Genomic DNA, 21,273 nt, shown 5'->3' with positions numbered 1-21,273 from the left:
GACTAGCGCTCATCTTCAGCGCCTGTCCTGACTGTTTTTCTGCTCGACCTCGTGCTTTGGCGTTGCCTCACTCAGCCACGATACCTAACTAACGAGCCCAAACCCCAACATTGGTTGATACATTTACGCTGCTGAATGTGGGTGCGTCCCGCCACGGTGGCGCTTTGGTTACGGCGCTCAACCGCTGTGCACAAGGATGTGGAATCGAATCCGGTTCGCGGCGGCCGCTTTTCGATGAAGACGAAAGGCAGGGCGTCCGTATGATGTACAGTGTCAGCGCTCATTAAAGAACCCCAGGCAGTCGACATTTCCGGAGCCCTCCACTGCGGCGTCTCTCATAGCCCGAGTTGCTCTGCGACGTTAAACTCACCTAAACCAACAACTGCTTAATCTGGCTCTGTCACGCTCAACGGCAAAAATAATTTTCAGCCTCCATCAGCCGTGGTGTTAAAATCGCTTTGATGTTACGAAAAAGTCATATTTGGTCTCGTGTTTCAGAGCATCAGTAGACCTTTTTATCAAAATGGCCTATTTCTAAAAGTCCGGATCTGACCTTGACCAGCTTGCAGATCGTTTTATTACGCAAACGGCACCTCGACATAACTAGTATTCTCCCTAATGCTGACTCACCAAGTGAATAATACCTTTTTGCATCCCGGAAACCCCGCGTTTTTTGCAATAAAAATGGTTGCCTAAAACCAGCCAGAGAGCGACATGCAGTTCGGGGAAGGGAGGAACGGGAGGCCGCACGCGCTTCTTTCCAAAGCACGGATTGCGCCATCACCTCAGGGCTGCCCGTCACGTCTGGCCGCCTGCTCGTGCACACGTTGGAGAGCATGGCGTGCGTCACGTGAGACGCAGCATGCTCCGAGTGAGGGGTCCTTCCACGGTGAGTGCGAAATGCTTTTGGCGCGTGCAAAATGGCTTGCATCTGAGAGCGGGGTTTTCCACACGGCGACGGCGCGAGCAACTATAGGCGGATTTTTTACGGCGTTTCCACTCCAGCGACGCGCCCCAACACTTTTATCTCTTCGGGCGCACCCCTCTCTAGGCGAAGTCGTGCCATGGAGAGTCGTTAAACACGACGCCATAAGCCGCGGGATGGGTAGCGCTAGCAGATTTGGTTTAAGGAGATAATATTCCGCATTCTGCAGTCTCTTTAGACCTTAAAGTAGGTTTCTCATATGCTTTCTAATGGCAGATACTGCGTTGTCACTACCCTAGGTACACGTTGCAATCTACGAATAGGCATAACTACAACCCACATAGAATAACTAAATTTCCTGTACTTCGTCTAAGGCCAGACCCTTGTTCTGAGGCTACGTTAGATTTCACTTGATGCGCAGCGCTAAGAACATTTTTTCTTTCTCCATTCATGACCACATTCCAACCAGAAGTTTAGCAGTTTTGCGATGATAACTGTTTTGAAAAAATTGCCCCACATTCTCCTGAGACTGCCAGTGATAAGAACTGATAGATTTTCATTCTCACAATGATATTTCACGCGAAATTCAGTACCACAATTGACAGAGCTGTGAAGGTAAAAAAAAAAATATATATATAAGCCTATCAGGCGGTAACGCAGACCGCACGCTAAAGAAAAGCTAAGAAGAAAGCGACATCATTTTGCATACAGCTAACGTGAGCGCCTGCGCGTGTAGGGCGGTACTCACTGGTGACTGTGCCAAGCTGTGAGACCGTGGTGAAAACAGCTCCAAGGCCATCAGGATTTATGAGTTGCGAACACACTCCGCTGCTTACATTATACGCGAGCTCCAACCGCGTACCGTGCTTTTTCATCTTTCGAGCGGCTTATCGCTGAGCGTTTCTAAACTGCGTGAAACAGTTCCTGTTATATAAATTCAATTTACTCGCCTTACGTTTTGTCCTTGTTTTTACTGGGGACAAGATACTCCGAGAGAAACTTTGCGCCTGCTTGCTTCTGATTACAAGCGCTGCAGCATGACAAGCGACCCGGACGAAACTTGAGAATCTCTCCTTGTGGCCACTCGGCAAACACGCCAGTTCCAAGAAAGACGCGAGACACGACGAGATTGCCTAAGCTAGCCCCGCTTGTAAGCCGCAGCTGCGGCGAATAAAATATCGGTGTGACTGAAATCTCACTTAATTTGATTTTCCGCCACACCGGAGCGATCCTCATATTGGAATATTATTTTGCTGAAATAAAGGGACTCGCAAACTAATCGAAAGTACCAAGTTCCAAGTGCACTCAACAGTGGGAAGAAGTTGACGAGTGAAATGCGTACTTTCCGCGTTCGCACTGACGAGTCGCTGAAGTCGCGCAACTCGATTCCTCACGGGGGAAGGTGGGGTGGTAGCGTCACGGATGGAGGGACCCGAACAATTCGCCAGCGACCTGTTTGAGGGACTAGGTCGCTGAGCGATTTCTTGCGACGCGACTTCAACTCGCAGAACTCCTCAGCCAATCCACGGCGCTTCCGCCTTCTTCATAGAGCGGGAAAATTAAGAATGTATGCTCGCTGTGAAAGTGAAGATAACTCACTCGCGTTTGTACTCGTAGTCTTCTTCATGTGCTCGGCGGTCGAGAATGAGATGACTTGGTGATCTGCCACTTCGCGAGACCGCAAACAAGCACCCCCCCCCCCCCCCCCCTTTTTTTTTTCTACCGTTTTCGTGTTCAGGTGCGTTTTGACTGCCGAAACAGCTCTGCGCAAGGGTATAACCGTAAATTTATCTTGCTCGCTGAATTAATTGTACATATCCATGCCTGAAAGCAGTCCGAACTGATCTACGTCAAGCGCGGTTACAGAAGAAAGCGGCCGAAAAGGTGAGAAAGTCAGTTCTTCGTTCAAATCTCGTTTGAAGAGAGGGGTGTCATGAAGCGAGTCACACTCCGGGGTGGACACTCGGGGCCGATCAGCGCTTGTAGTGGGTCTACAAAACCTGGTCGAGCGACTTTCGCAGATCTCCAGTGTGAACGCCCCTTTAGACTGTAGTGTCAAAACCCTTTCTGGCAGCGTCTGATGTGCGAAAAGGAGGAGGTTTCCGTTTTGACTACGAAGCGTGGCAGGACGCATGCTGCGATTCGTGGCCGTCCTACTGTACTAAAGTGGCAGATGCAACAGCAGCAAGCCACGTAACAGCGAGACACAAAATTTGCTCATGGTTTGTATACCTGCCGGAAGCTCGTTGCACAAAGAAGTCTTCAGAACGGAAGTCTCTGCTGTGAAGAATAAATGTAACGAGCGTGCTTTACATTTACTTATCGTCCTTGCCACTCGTGAGTGACTGCACAAATGCGCTGTCTTAGTCATGAATCTCGTGCCGCTGTTGTTGACGCGGTTAACGTTCTTATTGAATGAATTGCCTTCTCGTCGCTATCATCCCGGTTCTTGCCTTGCGTGTAGTCCTTTCGCGCAACTTTACCATGTCTCAACCATATCCTCCATCAAAAAAGGCCTTTAGCGCTCTTTTTCGAGTGTATTTTCACACTCGTGCATTTTGTTGTAACAGCGCTGAAAGCCTGACAGGCGATCCCAAAGTCATGCCAGGCGTTTACTGCTGAAACTAACCATGCTAAATCTGCATCCTAACGTCTTATTATGGATCGAAGAATTCCTCTCTAACCGCTTCCAGTTTGTTCTCGTTAATGGACACAGTTCTAACCCTCTTCCAGTAACATCAGGCGTACCCCAAGGTTCTGTATTAGCTCCCCTCCTATTCTTAATCTATATAAACGACTTACCCTCAAACCTGGTTTGCAATGTTCGTCTGTTTGCAGATGACTGCGTCATTTACCGCACAATTTCCAACACCTCTGACCAATCACAGCTCCAAAACGACATTAACGCAATACATGCCTGGTGCAATGACTGGCTAATGTCGCTTAATCCTAATGAATGTAAACTCGTATCTTTTCACCGCCGGCGTAACCCCCACATTTTCACTTACTCGGTTGCTAACACTCCACTAGAATCTGTATGCTCATACAAGTACTTAGGCGTCACCTTGTGCCAGGATCTCTCCTGGCGCTCACATGTAACGTCGCATCAGCTAACCGATCATTAGGTTTTTTTGAAACGCCATTTACGGCACGTCCCTCAAAGTATTAAACTTCTCGCCTACCAATCGCTCATCCGACCCAAACTAGAATACGCATCTACTATCTGGAGCCCTCAACAAGCATATCTCATCAGTTCAATAGAATCTGTCCAAAACCGCGCCACGAGGTTCATTCATTCTGCCTATTCGTATGACATCAGTGTATCGTCACTTAAACGACAATCACGTTTATCAACTCTTGCCCATCGTCGTCGCATTGCTTCTCTTAATCTGTTCCATAAGTGTTTTTACAGCTCCCTCGGCCAACAACCCTACATCACACCGCCAGCTCGCATATCTCATCGCACCGGCCATCCACTAGTAGTTTCATGCCAGCGCGCCCGCACCGTCACTTTTTCTTCATCATTCTTTCTTCGCACTGCAAAAGACTGGAATGGCCTTCCCTGCGATATTGATGCCATCACCTGCCCGTCAAGTTTTGTCAACAGTTTAAATATGCACTTCATAAATATCATGTAGGCAATCATATTCAATCAATGTTTGTACTCCCACCTCTTTTGTAATACCCCCAATGTGGGGTCTTTAAGGTAATAAAGTGAAGTGAAGTGAAGTGAAGTATCGTGTGCATTTAACATTTCAGCAACACTCTTCGTCCGACGAAGATTTTATGAGCGCTTTAGAGTTCTCACGTTGGCCACGCTTTGGTCTCTTTTGTATTGCAAAATCGGACGTTTATTTGCAAGCCCACGAAAGAATTCGCGCGCGCGCGCGCGCGCGCGCACACACACACACACACACACACACACACACACACACACACACACACACACACACACACACACACACACACACACACACACACACACACACACACACACACACACACACACACACACACACACACACACACACACACACACACACACACACACACACACACACACACACACACACACACACACACGCACACACACACACACACACACACACACACACACACACACACACACACACACACACACACACACACAACGAAAAACAAAAACGCCGGTGAACCCAGTCGAATAGCCGTCATGGGGCGTTGTAGCTTCCTTTAGGCGTTTTTAATGCGTGTACTTCGGCGTTGGCAGTGTGGTGTAGAAAAAAAATTGTGGGCTGAAGGCATTTACTCCGCCAGAGAGCTGTGACCCACTGCCGCCACCTGCTGACCTGGATACCGATTCGAAGGCGACCAGTGGGTGCGCTTATCGATAGTGGTCAGTGCCAAAAGACATGTCCTGAGCCAAACACCCTTAATAAATGGGGCCGATGAATGTAAAGCCGGGTTATGTCCCTCATATGCAATGCAAAGCTTGGAGCGTTGGATCGCGTTCGCCTATGAAGAAGCGCAAAACGCAGGTACTGTACAAACAGGATGACAAAGCTTGAGACGGTAAACTTCGTGGTCCCCTTTCTGGTGCAATTGTGTTTCGCGCTTATTCCGACTTGACGGGGCTGTGCGTAGTCGATGGCCGTGCAAGTAATTGGCCTTCGTAACGCTGCCTTGGTCATCGATCGACTCCTCCTTTCAGCGCGCTGAGGCGCCGAGCTCAGCACAGTCGCTTCACGCCTACACAGGATTATTTTGCCTACGGGTCTGCCAAATGCCGGCCATCACCACGGAGGAAAATAAGCTCGACTCATTGGCTTTGCCTCTAAACCCACAGTTCCAGCCAGGCAGAGAGCGCCAGTAAGGAGCGACGGAAGAGAGATGGCACGGCATTTCTGCGGAGGTCACAAGTTTAGCTTTAAAATATGGCTGCGACTTAGTACGGCTACGCCCAATTGTGCAAGCGAAATTCTTGTTATGCGCTGTTGCTCAGTCAGGCTAGACTTATATATGCCTAAACCTAGTTTGCAGAGCGTAGGCTCGATTAAGCATTGTCAGACACGGTTTGATGTGGTTTAATTCCTCCATGGCTGTCTGCGAACCTCAACGACACCACAGCCAGGTCTACACGACAAGAAGGCGTCGAAGGCATTTCGAAGGGGTAGATCTCAGGAGACGAGTTAGATGGGAAGCGGTGACGGTGCAGAGAAAGGGTAGGCATGGGAGTGGAAGGCTTTGTGGTATTGTTTCAGACAATGTATACTTATGTAGATGTGTACTGGTACGAACGAAGTATGCCAGGTGCATGAGGAAGAAGAAGAACCACCAGGTGTACGAGTGCAATGTAAAAGAAAAAGCGAGCGCAGCCGGCTCTGCGTACTGCACGTGTGAAGAGGAGAACGGCGCCGGCTCCTCGCGCAGCAACTGAGGTCGAATTTACCGCGCCAAAGGCCTTGGGTCGACGAGGCTAGTAATGCTGTCGTTTTAACAGTAACGTGCAGGCCCTTTCTTACCTTTCTTCTTCATAAGACACCATCCAGGAGACATTGCTACAACAAGTAATCTAGGCACCCTGTCTCAAAGCATGGTTCATTTGCGCACAGGCTTTCGTGCGAAGCACGATCGTCATTTCATTGCGGGCTTCCCCTGGAGTAGGTGATCCTGGATATTTTTGGAGCGGAAGCTCCAGTTCTTCCGTGCAAAACATCAAGGTCAGCCGGCTTCGAACATCTGACCTTCATCTTCACCAACATCTGAACATCAGACATACTACGCCTTCTCCCCATAAAACAATTTAGGCAAACAATATAAGAATCGCGGAATGCCAAGGTGGCGGGACTTTTACCTAATCAACTATGCATGTCGACCGAAAAGTGAGACAGACTCTGTGTCTTCCTTTCCTTCTAAAGCAAACAAAAAATCGCGGCATGAAAAGGTGGTGTTGAAGTAAAAACATGTGTAAATTGGTTTATAGAAAATTAAAGGCACAATGTTATTACGCTCCACGGTGGACACCTGAGGCGCACCGTTAGACAAGGCATGAAGGTGGGAGTGAAAGGGGAAATAGAAAAAGCGGTGCTGCAGTCGAGGGTTACGGAACAATTTACACCACCTTGGGATATTTACACTGAAGTGGCATCGCACAGCACAATGACGCCTTTGCGTTTCGCCTCCAACGGAACGCGACAGCCGCGTTCGGTTTTCGGTGGAGACGAAATGCAAGGCCGCTATCACTTCTACTCTTAGGCGAAGCTTGAGCGTCCTCTCAATCCAAAACGTCAAACCGTCGAACCGTGTACAACCTTGCTAAACCATTCAAGACATTCTTAACAAAGCTTTCGGTCATATAACTAGGTTCAAGCCATGTTTAAGCCCGCTGAATCTTTCTAATGAAATTCCACAAATTTACAGAAAAGCTTATATCCTACAAATGTATTTGCTCCACAGGTACTGCAGTTCTTTTTCATGCACATGAGACAAAAAAGGATATTGGTCCATTCTATATAGGCCAATGAATACCTCTTGTTCATGCAGTAGTAGACGATGGGGTTGCACATGGCGTGGGACATGGCGAGCCAGTACATGGCCAGGTACACGTGCTGGATGTGATCGAGGTAGGCTACGTGAGGGTTGTGCGACACGTAGAGGAAGTACGCATGGTACGGCAGCCAGCATACGGCGAACAGGAGCACCACGGTGAACAGCATCTTCACCACCTGCGTGAGCGAGTGGGAAAAACAGGTTAAGTACTGGTTCATGGTTTAACGTCCCAAAGCGACTCAGGCTATATGAGAGACGACGTAGCGGAGGGCTCCCGAAATTTCGACCACCTGGGGTTAAACGTGCAGTGGCATCGCACAGCCCACGGACGCCTTGCTTTTCGCCTCCATTGAAAAGCGGCCCCGAGGTCGGAATTCGATCCCGCATCCTTGGACACAGTAGTCGAGCACCATAAGCACTGCACCACCACGGCGGGCTGGCTAAGCAGTGTGCATAGGCTGGTTGACAAACAACCTCCCAACGGATATTCGTAGAATGACTGAAATGATTAGCAAGTTGAAATGTTATACACAAATGAATCTAAATAAGAGAACAGCTATACAGGTTAGCTTACTCCCATCTATCCCATTCTGGATATGTTTGGGGAACCATTACTTAAACTTAGCTCCTGACTCTTTTCAGGCATCGCAGAGGAGCAGTAAGTTCAGTTTGTAACCCTGACTTCTTCCAAACAGTAAATCGATCTTTGATAAACTTGATATGTTGCCTATCGATCGCCTAGAGGCACTGCGTCCGAGACCGACTGATCAACTACAATCGAGTCCAGCACACATGTTCCACAAAAGAAGCACCATATAACTTGAGGCATGGCACACATTCAAAATAATTGATTCGCAAAAATTACGAGACGTGCAACTTCCAAACACCCAAATTACTGAACATAATATACTCCCATCATTTTATACTCGACAGCTCCCAAGATACAAAATTGGTCTTTAAAGGATTACAGAAATCAAATTTTAGCTTTCGTGATTAATTTAATGTTGTTCATAACAAATTAATATGTATGGATCACCCTATGGTATTCGCGTGTGACCACTACTTGCATTCTTTTTGATGGTGATTTTTTTTTCAGTTTCATTAATTGGAAGATAGCTGTGACACCAAGTTTGTTTTTAGGGCTCGTGAAATAAGAGAAAGAGGGCTCTATAAGTGCTGATACTGTGTTTTTTCTCACTCCCGACTTTGAAGACAGTGTAGTAAAACTCGTATCATCGTAGACTGCGTTTTTTCGTGGTTCCCGCGATCTAATCCTCAACTGCACGTCACAGCGATCGCTTAAAGGATAAAACTGAAACCAAAAATTCCCCAAGAAAGTAATTCAAGTAAAAATTACTTTCTGGTCGTAGTCGTATACACTCATATACAGTGTATACGCTCGTATACACTAGAGAGTACACAGTAGAGTACACACCCTACTGACGTTGCATTTGCGAGGCAAGAATGTTCCTTTTGATGCAACAGTTGAGACGCTTGAATGTCTTACATGGCAAAGGAAATAAGAGAAGAAACAGAAGGGAGAGAAATGAAAAAAAAGAAAACAGGCAGAAAGAAAGAAAGAAAGGACTCAAGAAAAATGCTGAAAGAAAAAATTGGAAAGCAAGGGGAAGGAAGGAAGGAAGGAAGGAAGGAAGGAAGGAAGGAAGGAAGGAAGGAAGGAAGGAAGGAAGGAAGGAAGGAAGGAAGGAAGGAAGGAAGGAAGGAAGGAAGGAAGGAAGGAAGGAAGGAAGGAAGGAAGGAAGGAAGGAAGGAAGGAAGGAAGGAAGGAAGGAAGGAAGGAAGGAAGGAAGGAAGGAAGGAAGGAAGGAAGGAAGGAAGGAAGGAAGGAAGGAAGGAAGGAAGGAAGGAAGGAAGGAAGGAAGGAAGGAAGGAAGGAAGGAAGGAAGGAAGGAAGGAAGGAAGGAAGGAAGGAAGGAAGGAAGGAAGGAAGGAAGGAAGGAAGGAAGGAAGGAAGGAAGGAAGGAAGGAAGGAAGGAAGGAAGGAAGGAAGGAAGGAAGGAAGGAAGGAAGGAAGGAAGGAAGGAAGGAAGGAAGGAAGGAAGGAAGGAAGGAAGGAAGGAAGGAAGGAAGGAAGGAAGGAAGGAAGGAAGGAAGGAAGGAAGGAAGGAAGGAAGGAAGGAAGGAAGGAAGGAAGGAAGGAAGGAAGGAAGGAAGGAAGGAAGGAAGGAAGGAAGGAAGGAAGGAAGGAAGGAAGGAAGGAAGGAAGGAAGGAAGGAAGGAACTTATACGGAGGGCCCTTTAGGCTACTTGGGTGCTATGAATGCGAAATCATTATTGTCATCGTGAGTTCTGTCGCGAGGTGCATTGATCACACGACACACTATATAAACCTTCCTTGTTCCCAATCCATACAAGCACATCTTGAGTGGCCTAACTGGATGCGTGCCTGGATGGCTAGTCAAGGATCGTTGGTTTAATCTCGCCTATAACCTAGAATTTTTCTTTAAGCGTTTTAAGCGAATTCAAATTACATTACAAAGTCAAATATTTTGAGGCATACGGTGGCGTGTACTTCGCACTTCCTGTCATGTTTTAATCACAGTCGCTCCACGCGGGAAGACATGCCTAACGTAGGCGTTGTGGGGTATTTCGAATTCCCGCTCAAGATCATGCGGCTGTCACATCATCGGGTCTCTAGACCCCACTTTTTGTGGGCGATGCCGGCTTTTGCTGGCGATGAGCCATGTACTGCTTTGGTATTATTAATGGCTTTTCGTTTATGGGGTTTGGTTCTCAATGCAACTCAAGCTATGAGGTACGCCGTCCACTTTCACATTCACTGACATCGTACATTACACAGGCGCCTTCCGTAAGCGCGGCCGCCGTGGTCGGTATCGTGCCAGAGGTCGGGCCAACTTGGTCGAGTGTTGTAGCAACTGTGCCACACAGATGGTGTGAGAAGAGGGAAGAAAGAAGAACGGAAAGAGAGATAAAGAATGGAAGAGAGACAGAAGGAAAGAAATGAATAAAGGATCGAAAGCTGGAGGTGCTGGTAATAGAGGGCAAAAAGAAGGAAATGAAGAGAGAGGAAAAGGAAGGAAAAAAAAATAATAAAACAGAATATGGGAAATAGAGAGATAATGGAAGAAATGGTGATAACCAGATATAATAGATTAATAGAAAGAAAGAGAAAGAAAGAAATTAAGAAAATATTATCGAGGTCGCTTAAGCTCGATCTTTATTAAGGGTATGGCGCGGCAGTTTTAAAGGCTTCCCTTGCGGATCAACTGTCGCGCACACCCCCTTTGCTACTCAATTAATCATCCATCTTTTATCTTGTGACGCTGTTATTTCACACATTGTATTTATCATACGGCAGTATACGCGATGCGCAAAACGCTGGCAACGCCGCCTGTGGCCAAAGCCGCAAAGCGTAGGCGGGCTCGGTCGGGCGCTGTTTATGTCACCTTCTATGCGCGCGCGTCGTGTTTTCGTCTTTGGTCGCGGTTTAACGGATATAAAGCCGCTGGAAACATTTAGCAATGTTCGGGAAGAATTGCTGCGCAGTTGGTCTTTCGAACACACATAAACCCTTGCCAGGAACACGTTTGTATAATTATCCAGTTATATGCTTTACGAGAACGACGGCGGCCGTGAATCACGGCGTTCGACGCAGAAAGCAAGCAAACTCACCGAGTGACATTTGTTAAGGTTAATGTCATTTTTTCGACGCGCTGCTACACGACCAAAGCTAATGCTATTTCCAAATTATGGTAACTGCAATTGATATGCAAATGTTGGTGCGCCTTCAATATATGTTGCTAAGATGACTGCGCTGTAAACCAAAGCCGCCTTTCAATTGACATTCATGTCTTGCTTCCCTTGTAAAAAACCTGTTGATTAGTACTACCAATTACGAAGTTAGCGGCAGTGTCGGCGGCGCTTGTTTACGAAAGGGCACGGAAGGTGCGCACGTCTGCGCTTGACTGCGAGACGCGTACGAGTTTCAATAACCTACAATTTGCGCACTAAAGCAAGTGTCAAGAGCAATACGTAAAATAGGCAGTATCTAGTGTACTGTCCGACGGCGCTTTTATAGAACCTTCGAGTATCACCCTACGCCAAAGCATACTACAGCCCCGTTGACTCCCGTACGTTTTCGCCAGATCGTTCGCTCGGCCCGTCGAAAAATGCCCGAGCTCGGCCTCATCAAGAAAGCATAGGGCAAATTCATAACGCTTGCCACATCGGATACCGCGAGCTTACCGCAACGACGCGGCCCGCGAAAGCGGCCGACGACGGCGCTCTGGCCGTGTGCTGGGCCCTAGTCGTCGCCAGGCCTAAACGGTTTCGCATCAATGACGTCGCTGAAAGCGCTTGGAAATAGTAATTTCATCATCATCATCATCATCATCATCATCATCATCATCATCATCACAATCATCATCATCAGCCTGATTATACCCACTGCAGGGCGAAGGCCTCTCCCATATTTCTCCACTTAACCCGGTTAACTCGGTTAATATTCATAAAACTGACTTGGTATCAGTTCAATTGTCTCACAAATTGTCTTACAGTACACGGAAGGTGTAACTTCGGCGACGTCTTAGCAGCGGAGCTAGAGAACGAAATCGGATGAGCTGCATCACACCGCCGGCAGCTGCTAATGGGAGCAGAAATTTGCTTTTATTGCTGCTATCACTTCTTCCAAAATCTCGTTACATAATAGGGATCCTCAGTAAAGATAATTTTTTTTAGATTCCTTCATCAAATTAAGCGCGTATTATTTAGGATCAACAGAGCGTGCTTTTCTGAAGGTGGCGAAAGAAATCCGCCGTGTCGGCGACTCGGCGCCGACGGACCGCGGCAACAGAAGCGACCTGTTCCGCCCGTGGCTACGGGTTGGCTGGCAGCTATGGGTGCCAGATTTTTTTTACGATGCTATGTGGCATATTTCACATAGATGACTAGCTGCAAAATTTTAGGAGCACATTAGTATTTATTGCAGGTGGCACATTTGTAATTTATTTTGGGTGTATCTTCTCACCGAGTCTCGTGTGTAGAGATAACATATTTGCTCGTTGATCGCATTCGGATCAGCAAACTCGTTCAGTACCTAATGTCATTTTCATCAGATGTCATTATATTTTCCCGTGTAGTAGCAAACAAATATCATTTTGAACGAATGTCATTTGATGGAAATGGCATTAAATTTTCCGTGTGGCAGGACCTAATGATAACTATGTTTTCAGTGTTTTCTGCTTGTCATTGCACCTTTCGTGCGTTGTCTGGCAAGATTACGAAAACATAACATGTCGCTGCACTTGCTATCCAGACTAAGGGCTCTAGAACTGGTTATAAAGCGCACTGTAATTCTGCAGTTTGACGCGAGTGTAATACGAATGAAATGAAGATGATACTACAATAATAAATAGGATATAAAATTTAACTCTAATATCCCCTTGACTAACCTGTGATGCAGCTTTTCAGGTAATTCATCTGCTGATATCTCACTGCCCCATGAAAGTATCTACTCCGGAAATTTCCACCACCCGGGGTTCTTTAACGTGCACTGACATCGCACAGCACACGAGCGCCTTGCTTTTCGCCTCCACCGAAAAGCGACCGCTGAGGCAGGGATTCGATCCCGCGTTCTTGGGAACGGTAGTCGAGCGCCGTAACCACTGCGCCACCCCGGCGGAAGCGTCTCTTGAATCCTTTACCTTAATATATGACCAAAGCGCTTAAATAGTTGCGCTCAAATTTTGCATTAGGAAGTATTGTATTCGCCCTTATATTTTTTATCAATGTATTATATAATAACGATTAACCACATACTACTACTCTCATCTCAATGGCGAGGCCCGAGAATAGGCAGCGCATGCCAAATCAACCATGTCGCATTGTCTTGTGGAGTCACAAAATCCTACGACCAATCAGTGCACTGCTATTGCAGCTGCCAACAACACCGTGCCAGAGCAACGCTCACGATTTTTCGTTCGCCATGCCTAAAGCAGATTTCCTGGTGAACGGGACGTTTAATTGTGGCACGTTAAAAAGGGGGAACGAAGGAAATAAAGAGGGAAAAAACGAAAAAGAAGGAATGGAAAAAAGAAAAAAGAAGCACGAGGATGAGAGACGTGAAGAAAAGAAGAAAGGATGGAAGAATGGGAAGAAAAAAGCAGAAACAAATAACTAAATAAAAACCGACGGAGGGAAGAAATAGATAAAAAAAGGAAGAGTAGAAATAAAAAAACTATAAGAGTACTTCAAATTAGGACATATGCTTCCTACTACATTTAACAAATACGAGGGTAAAATAGGCAGCGTGAAATCTTCGAAGGGTACTGGCGAGGGCAATACATTCTTACCACTTTTCAAATTTTGTAAACAGCGCTTCTAGTTGCAAACCGAGATCTGCCGAGAAGATTGCTTGGATCAGGCTAGGGTGGCTAGAATGCGGAGGTGTGAAAACCGCCTCCTGAAAGCTGGCCCCAAAACGCGTTCCTGCCGCGCGGCGGCGCTACCGGCGGGGGCATCGAGACGCCGTTGTTATCGTAGCGACTGCACAGCCCCGGCTGGCCGGAATGATTTGATCGAGTTGATATTTTTCTGCTGGAGCACTACATGCAGAAGAATATCTTTTTTTTTATGTAGTAATTATTGTCACGTAGTGGTGACAAGGTCGATGACACAAATGAAGAGTCTTGGAGTGCAGGGCAGAAACTCTTCATTGCAACAACGACTGCTTGGGCGTGTTGGTAATCCATTAGTGAAAAAACAGCGCAACAACAAAGAGACACACCAGAGACAAGCGCTGACTTACAACTGAGTTTATTGCGAAGAAACATGCCTTCTTATCCATGTGCAACAGCCACGTGCGTCACAACCATATTGCTCAAGCATTGGAAAAAGTAGCAGAATTTGTAATCATACAGGCGCGTCAATTTACAACATGTCCAGTTCACTTTTTTGTTAATGCAATAGACGGTGCGCTGATACACTTATCATTCATCTCCGCTATAGCAGCTGCCTCGATAATCTCGCGGACTAGCTGTTCTTTGTGCTTTGCAAGCACTTTGCACCTGCTGAGTTCCGGAGCACAAGTTTTTGAGAGTAGTCTCTGCAGTGAACCCCTAAATGTTGGCAAGCATGCTCAAAATTCCTTTTATGCTCTAATAGTCTTTCATTCAAACATCTTCCCGTCTGCCCAATGTACTCCTTTCCACAGGACACTGGCAAAGAATACACAAGGCCTTCGGTACATTCAACAAAAGGATTTTTGTGCTTAGTCAGGCACACCTGTCTTTTACCACTTGAATTAGTGTTTACCTTTCTACAGAGACTTTTCAATTTGTTAGGGGCAGTGAAAACCACATTAACACCAGTTTTTCGTCCAATTATTTCAAGGCGATGAGAAACGTTATGGATGTACGGCACAGCAACCACCTTCCTCGTATCCTTTATTTTATCTTGCCCACATTGTTGTTCAAGCCTTGGCAATCTCAAGCGCTTATTCATCTTCTTGGCAGCCGACACCAGCACATGCAAATGATAACCAGCACTAACAAAACGTTCTGTCTGACGTAGGAAGCTAATTTCCATTTTGTGCACGCATGATTTCTATAAAGCATTTGTCAGGCATAAGTTCACAATAGCTCTTTTTGTCAGCTTTGAGTGAGCCGATAGGAACGGCAGTGGCGCCTTCTCCCCCCTAGGCTCATATGCCCAACAAGTATGCCCTCAGGTAAACTCAAGATTCAGATCTAAAAATCTCAAAGACCTTCGAGATGGAAGCTCATGAATAACAGCAAGTGGCTTTAACGCTTGAGAAAATTGACCAACAGCCTCCAATACTGCTTCCTGGTTGTTCGAGCCCTGGCCTTCACACAGCACAAGGTAGTTGTCGACATACCTGAACACTTTTTTGACATTTGTGCAAGCGAGAATATTGTTTAAGATCCTGTCTTTTTGGGCCAGGTACAAATCACTAAGAAATGGCGCGATACGTGACCCAATACACACCCCGCGTTTTTGTAGATACACTTTATCCTCCCAGAGGACGTAAGTCGACCTTAGGTACACTGAAAGGAATTCCAGGAACCCTTGGATTGCCATTCCGCAGTCGTTTTGAAAAGCGACCGCACCAAACGTATCTATGCATTCTTCAACACATATCATCAATTCGTCCTGGGGAATGGAATAATATAAATCTTTCACATCTATGGAACACGCTGCAAAGTCACTGCTAAAGTTGTCACTTAAAAACATCACTACGTCGTCAGAGAATTTTACCTGAAAGGGATCGTCAATAGTTAGTAGTTTTAGTTTTTCCTGCAAGAACTTGCCGAGCGTCTTTTGCCAAGCGCCGTCCTCAGAAACTATTACCCTTAAGGGCCAGTCAGGCTTATGCGTTTTTACATTGTGTGTGTGTGTGTGGCACCATGGTGCCATTTGTGTGTAAACATGGTGCCATTTGTGTGTGTGACACACAAATGGAGACATGGTGCCATTTGTGTGTGTGACACACAAATGGCACCATGTCTCCTGCTACGATTTTAGTCTAGTCAGGATCTGTATATCCTTTCATAAACTTCCGCCATAAGTGTATGGCTCATGTGTGGAGCGACTGCGCGGCTGAATACACACACTAAATTTACTCGGTAGTCTTGTGCTGCGACTGGTGCCAAAGAGGCGCACATTATTTTTTTATCGCGCACTGTATGCGTGTTCATTGTGTTCCGAGCTAAATGCAGTTAATAAACTGCCTAAATAGTCATCCCGTGTTGAATCTTGCTGTGCGCCAGTGATGCGGCTATATTATCGCTGGGTAGCAAACTAAAACCTGTCACCTTGCAAATAAGGCAACGCGTGGAAGCAGATAATGCCAGTGTGTGTTCTATAAGAAGAAAGCACTGCGCGCGTCACAATATTTTACTTCGTTATTTTTGTAGGGTCTAATGCTCAACCATCCTCACTTACATTCCTGCTTCGTCGTAAAGCATGCCACACCGTGAAGGCATCTGTATGCCATCGGGTGGCATGGCGACCGCAATTACGAAATCATTGTGTCGCTTCCTATGAATGAAGTGGAGACGCTAATTCCTCACACTTTCGCTGCTGCCTGCATCACCCTATAACCACCCTCGGAGCCACTGCGCCCTCGTTACTGACTGCGAGTCACTTTTTGTGCTCACAAATTCGTGCACAGACTACCAGCTGAGGCAAGCCCCATCGAAACGGCACTGGTTTCCGCCTCTCCCTTCTCCGACGCCAGGAATGCATGAGCTAGCGAGTCGGACTCGCGGCTCGGGCTGAGTGCGTCATTACCAATGCCGCTTAAGTATGCAGTGCAGCGCGACGTGGCACGCGCGATGTTTATGGACCGCGCTGACGTCATAGCGGGCTTTTTTTCCCTTCCCGAGGCGGACCGTCGGTATCAAAGCGGTGGGTCAGCTTTTCTCCCACGGGCGTAGGGATTCTCCTATACCATGCAGTAGCTTCGGGAAGCGCGCACCGAAACGCGAGTCCCCGAACCATTTGTCTCCATCAGGCTGCCGCCGCCTTCCAGAAGCACAGTGCGATATAGAGAGCGTTGTCCTACGCGATGCAGTCGGGCGTCTCTTTCGGTGGTGCGCTGGGAATAGCTGACTTTGCTTATCAGGCCAGAATAACCCATCCTTTAGCTTCCTGTCTGGCTCCTTTATAAGGACAATTTAAAGAACGAAACCTTCAAAATGAAATTGCCCGAGTGGGCCTAAGGTTATATATATATTTTTTTCTATTGTTAAACATTGAATCTATGTTTAAGTGATATTTATTGCCTGCCCCAGCCTTTATTGAGATATTTTGGAGTCGCTTTATAGAACTGTACGAATATGGTTCATTGCCAGAACATGCATTCAACTTCTTTTTCTGCAATAATAGTTCTATCAAGTTGAGATTTCTGAGCTATGTTCTCCTGCCGGCTACTGAGCGACTGTGACTTCGGTAGGTCTTACTGCCTTATGTTACGGTCTCCTTTCAGTTTACGAGCAAAGAGTAACAACCCCGAAATGTTGCAAAAGGGAATATTTCTATCGCTTTTACTACGAGGTACGCCAGTGACGACCGTGCAAGTGACAGAAAAGAGATGATTTAAATCACAGAGGCCTTCTGGCATAAATGCATGCATTTATTTATTTGTTCAAAACTGCATTACGACCTTGGAGCGCATAAAGATAAACAGTAGATATGCTAGTAACAGATATTTATTTGCGAATAATAAAAAAAGTACCTTCCTTTGCTGTTGTATTACTTTTCTCCCCTGACCAAGTGTTCGATTGCCCTCACAAAGTTTTTCAGCCTTCATTCGGTCAGCACAAACTAGCATTTGGTATTGAAAATATTCACAAGGCTTACAATACTGCAAGCACTGTCAGATTATGAGTCCATGCATAGTCACATATTGTTAGCAGTGTCGAACCGCGGGAATTCTCAGGTCATTCACAGGTGTTTATTTAAAGGAGTATAGACACCATTTTTTGAAGCGTCGGAAGGAATACGATTGCTTTCCTGGTTATACAGAGATGCTCCCCAAGCAATCCCAACCTCGCACGTTTCCGCGAAGATATTTTAATTTGATTTTAAAAACAAGCCAGGCAAGTACTTCGTTTTTCAAAACCCATTGGCATCGACATCTCTGTGACGAAAACGTGTACATAGGTAAACAACATGACGTCATCAAACAACTCTGACGTGGAGTCGGCAAAGCAAAGAGCAGTGACGACACATGGCCGGACTCGAACAGCGCCGCCGCCGCTTCCGGCCGTGCCCTGAGAAAGAACTCCGCTTCTGCTCGCTTTACTCGATGGCTTCTTCGTTGGTGCATGTTACAATTACCTCACCGGTGTACGTATGGAGACTGCCTGCTAAACTCAGGCCCCAACAGCATGCCTGTACAAGTGTAGGGCTTACGGCAACGGTGCCTGTCGATGGCGCGCCGGGAACATACTGCGCCGCTCCCCGCCTACCCTAGACGTCGCTAGCCCTAGCTGGTTTCACATCGAAGCGCCAGCGAAAGGCGCTTCGGAACGAGCTAACGCTGTAAAAAACGCCGGAGTTTAGCGCCGCTTTACTGGCAAGCCCATCTTTTAAAATAATTTCTTGCTTTGCGCGACGCCTTCAGCAGCGGAGCTAGCTGAAATCAAGTGCGTCGCACCGGGCAGCAACTATCGGAAAAAAAAAAAAGTTCGCTTGTATCACTGTAATTATTTCTACAGGACCTCCGTATTGGCCGAATAATCCTCGCAATTTAATCGTGACTGATAGTCCTTTGTACAAATAGCTATGTAAGCGATTGAACAGCGACCTGCGATAGCTAGATTACCGATAGCGGATGCTGAGGCAGCTATGACTTGGGAGCCGATAGCGGCGGCCACGGCTTTACGCACCCAGATTGCCTTGACTGCGCCAGATGGCGCCACATGCTTGGACGGCGGCACGCAGGCCTGCCGCGTCGGGACCAATCAGCGCGTGAACAGGCGTGAGCACGGGAGCCATCGGGAGAGCTTACGGGTTACGGTGGCTGATCGCGTCATTACTGAAACATTTTTTTAGAACAGCTTGGCTCGCAGCGTTGTCCAACTGTACTGATAAAGCAGCATCTTTACGGTTCCTTTGTTCAACATTCCTACCAGTTGACATTTCCTGCGCGTCAACCCAACAAGCTTTCGTGGCTGCTGCTGATTCCTGCTTCGTCGCTTGTGTCGCAGGCGAGCGGGTCGGGATTAAAGTGCCCGGCAATGTTAGCAACATCCACGCTATTGGGCGAAACAACGTCGCAGTACTAATTATGCTACGCTGAAGCGCTGCTCGACGACGAAATTTTCGTGCACGTGCGACAGCAAGCAGACGAAAAACGCGACCCGAATGCATCATCAGATTTTGTGTTTACGCGATCACCAACCTTGCCAGTAGGGGGCGCTCTTGTGGCGTTCTCGTATCTTTGACGTCATCGCGCGCTCGTGTCCGGAGAGATCGAAACTGAAACTGGCCCTGATAAATACACTGATAACAAATTAATTGATCTGTGCTGGGGCTTTTTGGGTCGCAGTCCCTCTGTTTTGGACCACTGTGGATCGATTAACGCAAAAATACCGGAACAGAAAATGTATGTGTCTATACTCCTTTAAAGCATGTACCGCTGCAATGTTTTATAAACGTCACGAGAAGTGTATTCTGCTGGTTTTTTTTTGTTGTTTTTTTTTTGTTTTTTTTTTTGAACACCAGCACAGGTTTTGTATACAGGAGCAATTATAGGGGAGAAGTGATGAAGGCATACATTTTCAGAAAGAAAAAGAGGATTTACGGGGCTACTAATCCGTCTTGCTTGGACTACCTGGACGCTATCAGCATGTTTGTGCGTGTTAAATATTTCATCACATGCGTGCATTTGCTGTTAGGCAATATAGCTCGTGTTCTTTCAAAATAAAGTCTAGTTTGTGGTCTTCGAAGGCCCAGCTCTTTTATTTCGCCTTATTTCCGGACTCCTATTCGCAGCGCGGCTTCCAAAAGGACACATTTGATACTTATCAAAAATTCAATATAGCACTATACTACTCAACAGAAGTACACAAAAAAGGAAAGCGAAGGCAGGTTTAGTCTGAGGTCACGCGTCTGCTTAACTGAGACGCTGCAGCTATTCAGCACATTTCTGGAAGGTCGTCTTAAGAAACTACATCAACGAAAGGCATTATATCAGTAGCCTGTGCAAATCTTGAAGGAACAGTAATTCCACTTGAACTGGAACTATACCATGTGGCAGAGATATCACGGCCATCCGTTTCAGGAATGGGCATTGACAGACGCCTATAAGTGAGACGCAAACCGGAATACACCCATGATAACGCAGTTTTTACAGTGACGAAGACTGACGCTTTGCTTTCGAGTATAATCAGCAATTTTAGGCCGTAACACCAAAGACTGCTCATGTGAATTTTAAGATCCCACAAAAAAAAAAAAAAAAACTCTCAGGTTGGTTACCACTGCAAAATGCCAGAGCCACTGACAACCGCGGTAATAAATACCAGGTGGGTCAGCTATATTTAGTCGCGTATAAATATATACCGGTGTGAAGCTGTGGTAATAAAAATCTATGTCAGTGCTCAGAAAATGTTCGTATTTAGTTCACTTGCATTACTATACTTAATTTTAGAACAAGAATTTCAGTGGAAATTTGTAGGAAGTTCCAGAGAGTGTCTAATTTATTAATTAAAATGTGAGAAGTGTGCAATAAATAAGTTTTTCTAGGTAGAAAAGGAAGCGCGCGAATAAAGAAAAAACAACACTTGCCAGCACTTTTGTACGACTGGATCGCATCACTCTCAAACGCGGAATTCGTGAATGTAACCACATTCGATGGCTCCCACGAATTTCACCACCGAAAACAATAAAGTGGGCCTGGCGGCAAAATTAAATGTATACCAAATGATACCAAGCCGCGTTCGGTACGAGAAGCAGCGAGAGGTGCATATTCGCTGTTCCCATACCAGGCGGAAACAAAGCAATATTCCTAAACGTCGTTCGGGGATTTCGTCTCTAGGTTCGAAGCAAATTGTCAATTTATGGAGTAAATAAGCACTGAGCCGGAACTCAAAGATGCCACACAAGAGGCACGAGACGCGAAATGCTGTATGCCGGCCAAAAACTGGCATGTCCGTTGTTTCACACTCTGTTCGTTTTCATTTTTTTTTTTTTTGTCAGCACTGGCTTCATTTTGTTTCGCCCTTGGCATTTGCGGCACCATTACACGCGGCTACGCTTCAGAGCGCTTACTTTGCTGGCGGGCAGGCTCATGGTCAGCGGCATTTTTTCTCATT

At 46.5% G+C, this 21,273-nt stretch overlaps 1 protein-coding gene across 1 annotated transcript in view; it reads right to left on the bottom strand.

The window, feature by feature from the left end:
* Positions 1 to 21,273, bottom strand: part of LOC146183305 (tachykinin-like peptides receptor 86C) — a 358,172-nt gene that overhangs the window by 31,432 nt on the left and 305,467 nt on the right. The window contains exon 4 of the mRNA XM_084608351.1: positions 7,433 to 7,629. Coding sequence (XP_084464477.1) covers positions 7,433 to 7,629 — 197 coding nt within the window. The remainder of the gene's footprint in view (positions 1 to 7,432; positions 7,630 to 21,273) is intronic.

Source organism: Amblyomma maculatum, chromosome 7 (genome assembly GCF_055883805.1).
Source record: "Amblyomma maculatum isolate TAMU_Amacu chromosome 7, ASM5588380v1, whole genome shotgun sequence".
Lineage (NCBI taxonomy): Eukaryota > Metazoa > Arthropoda > Arachnida > Ixodida > Ixodidae > Amblyomma > Amblyomma maculatum.
This window is presented reverse-complemented; position numbering and strand designations above follow the sequence as displayed.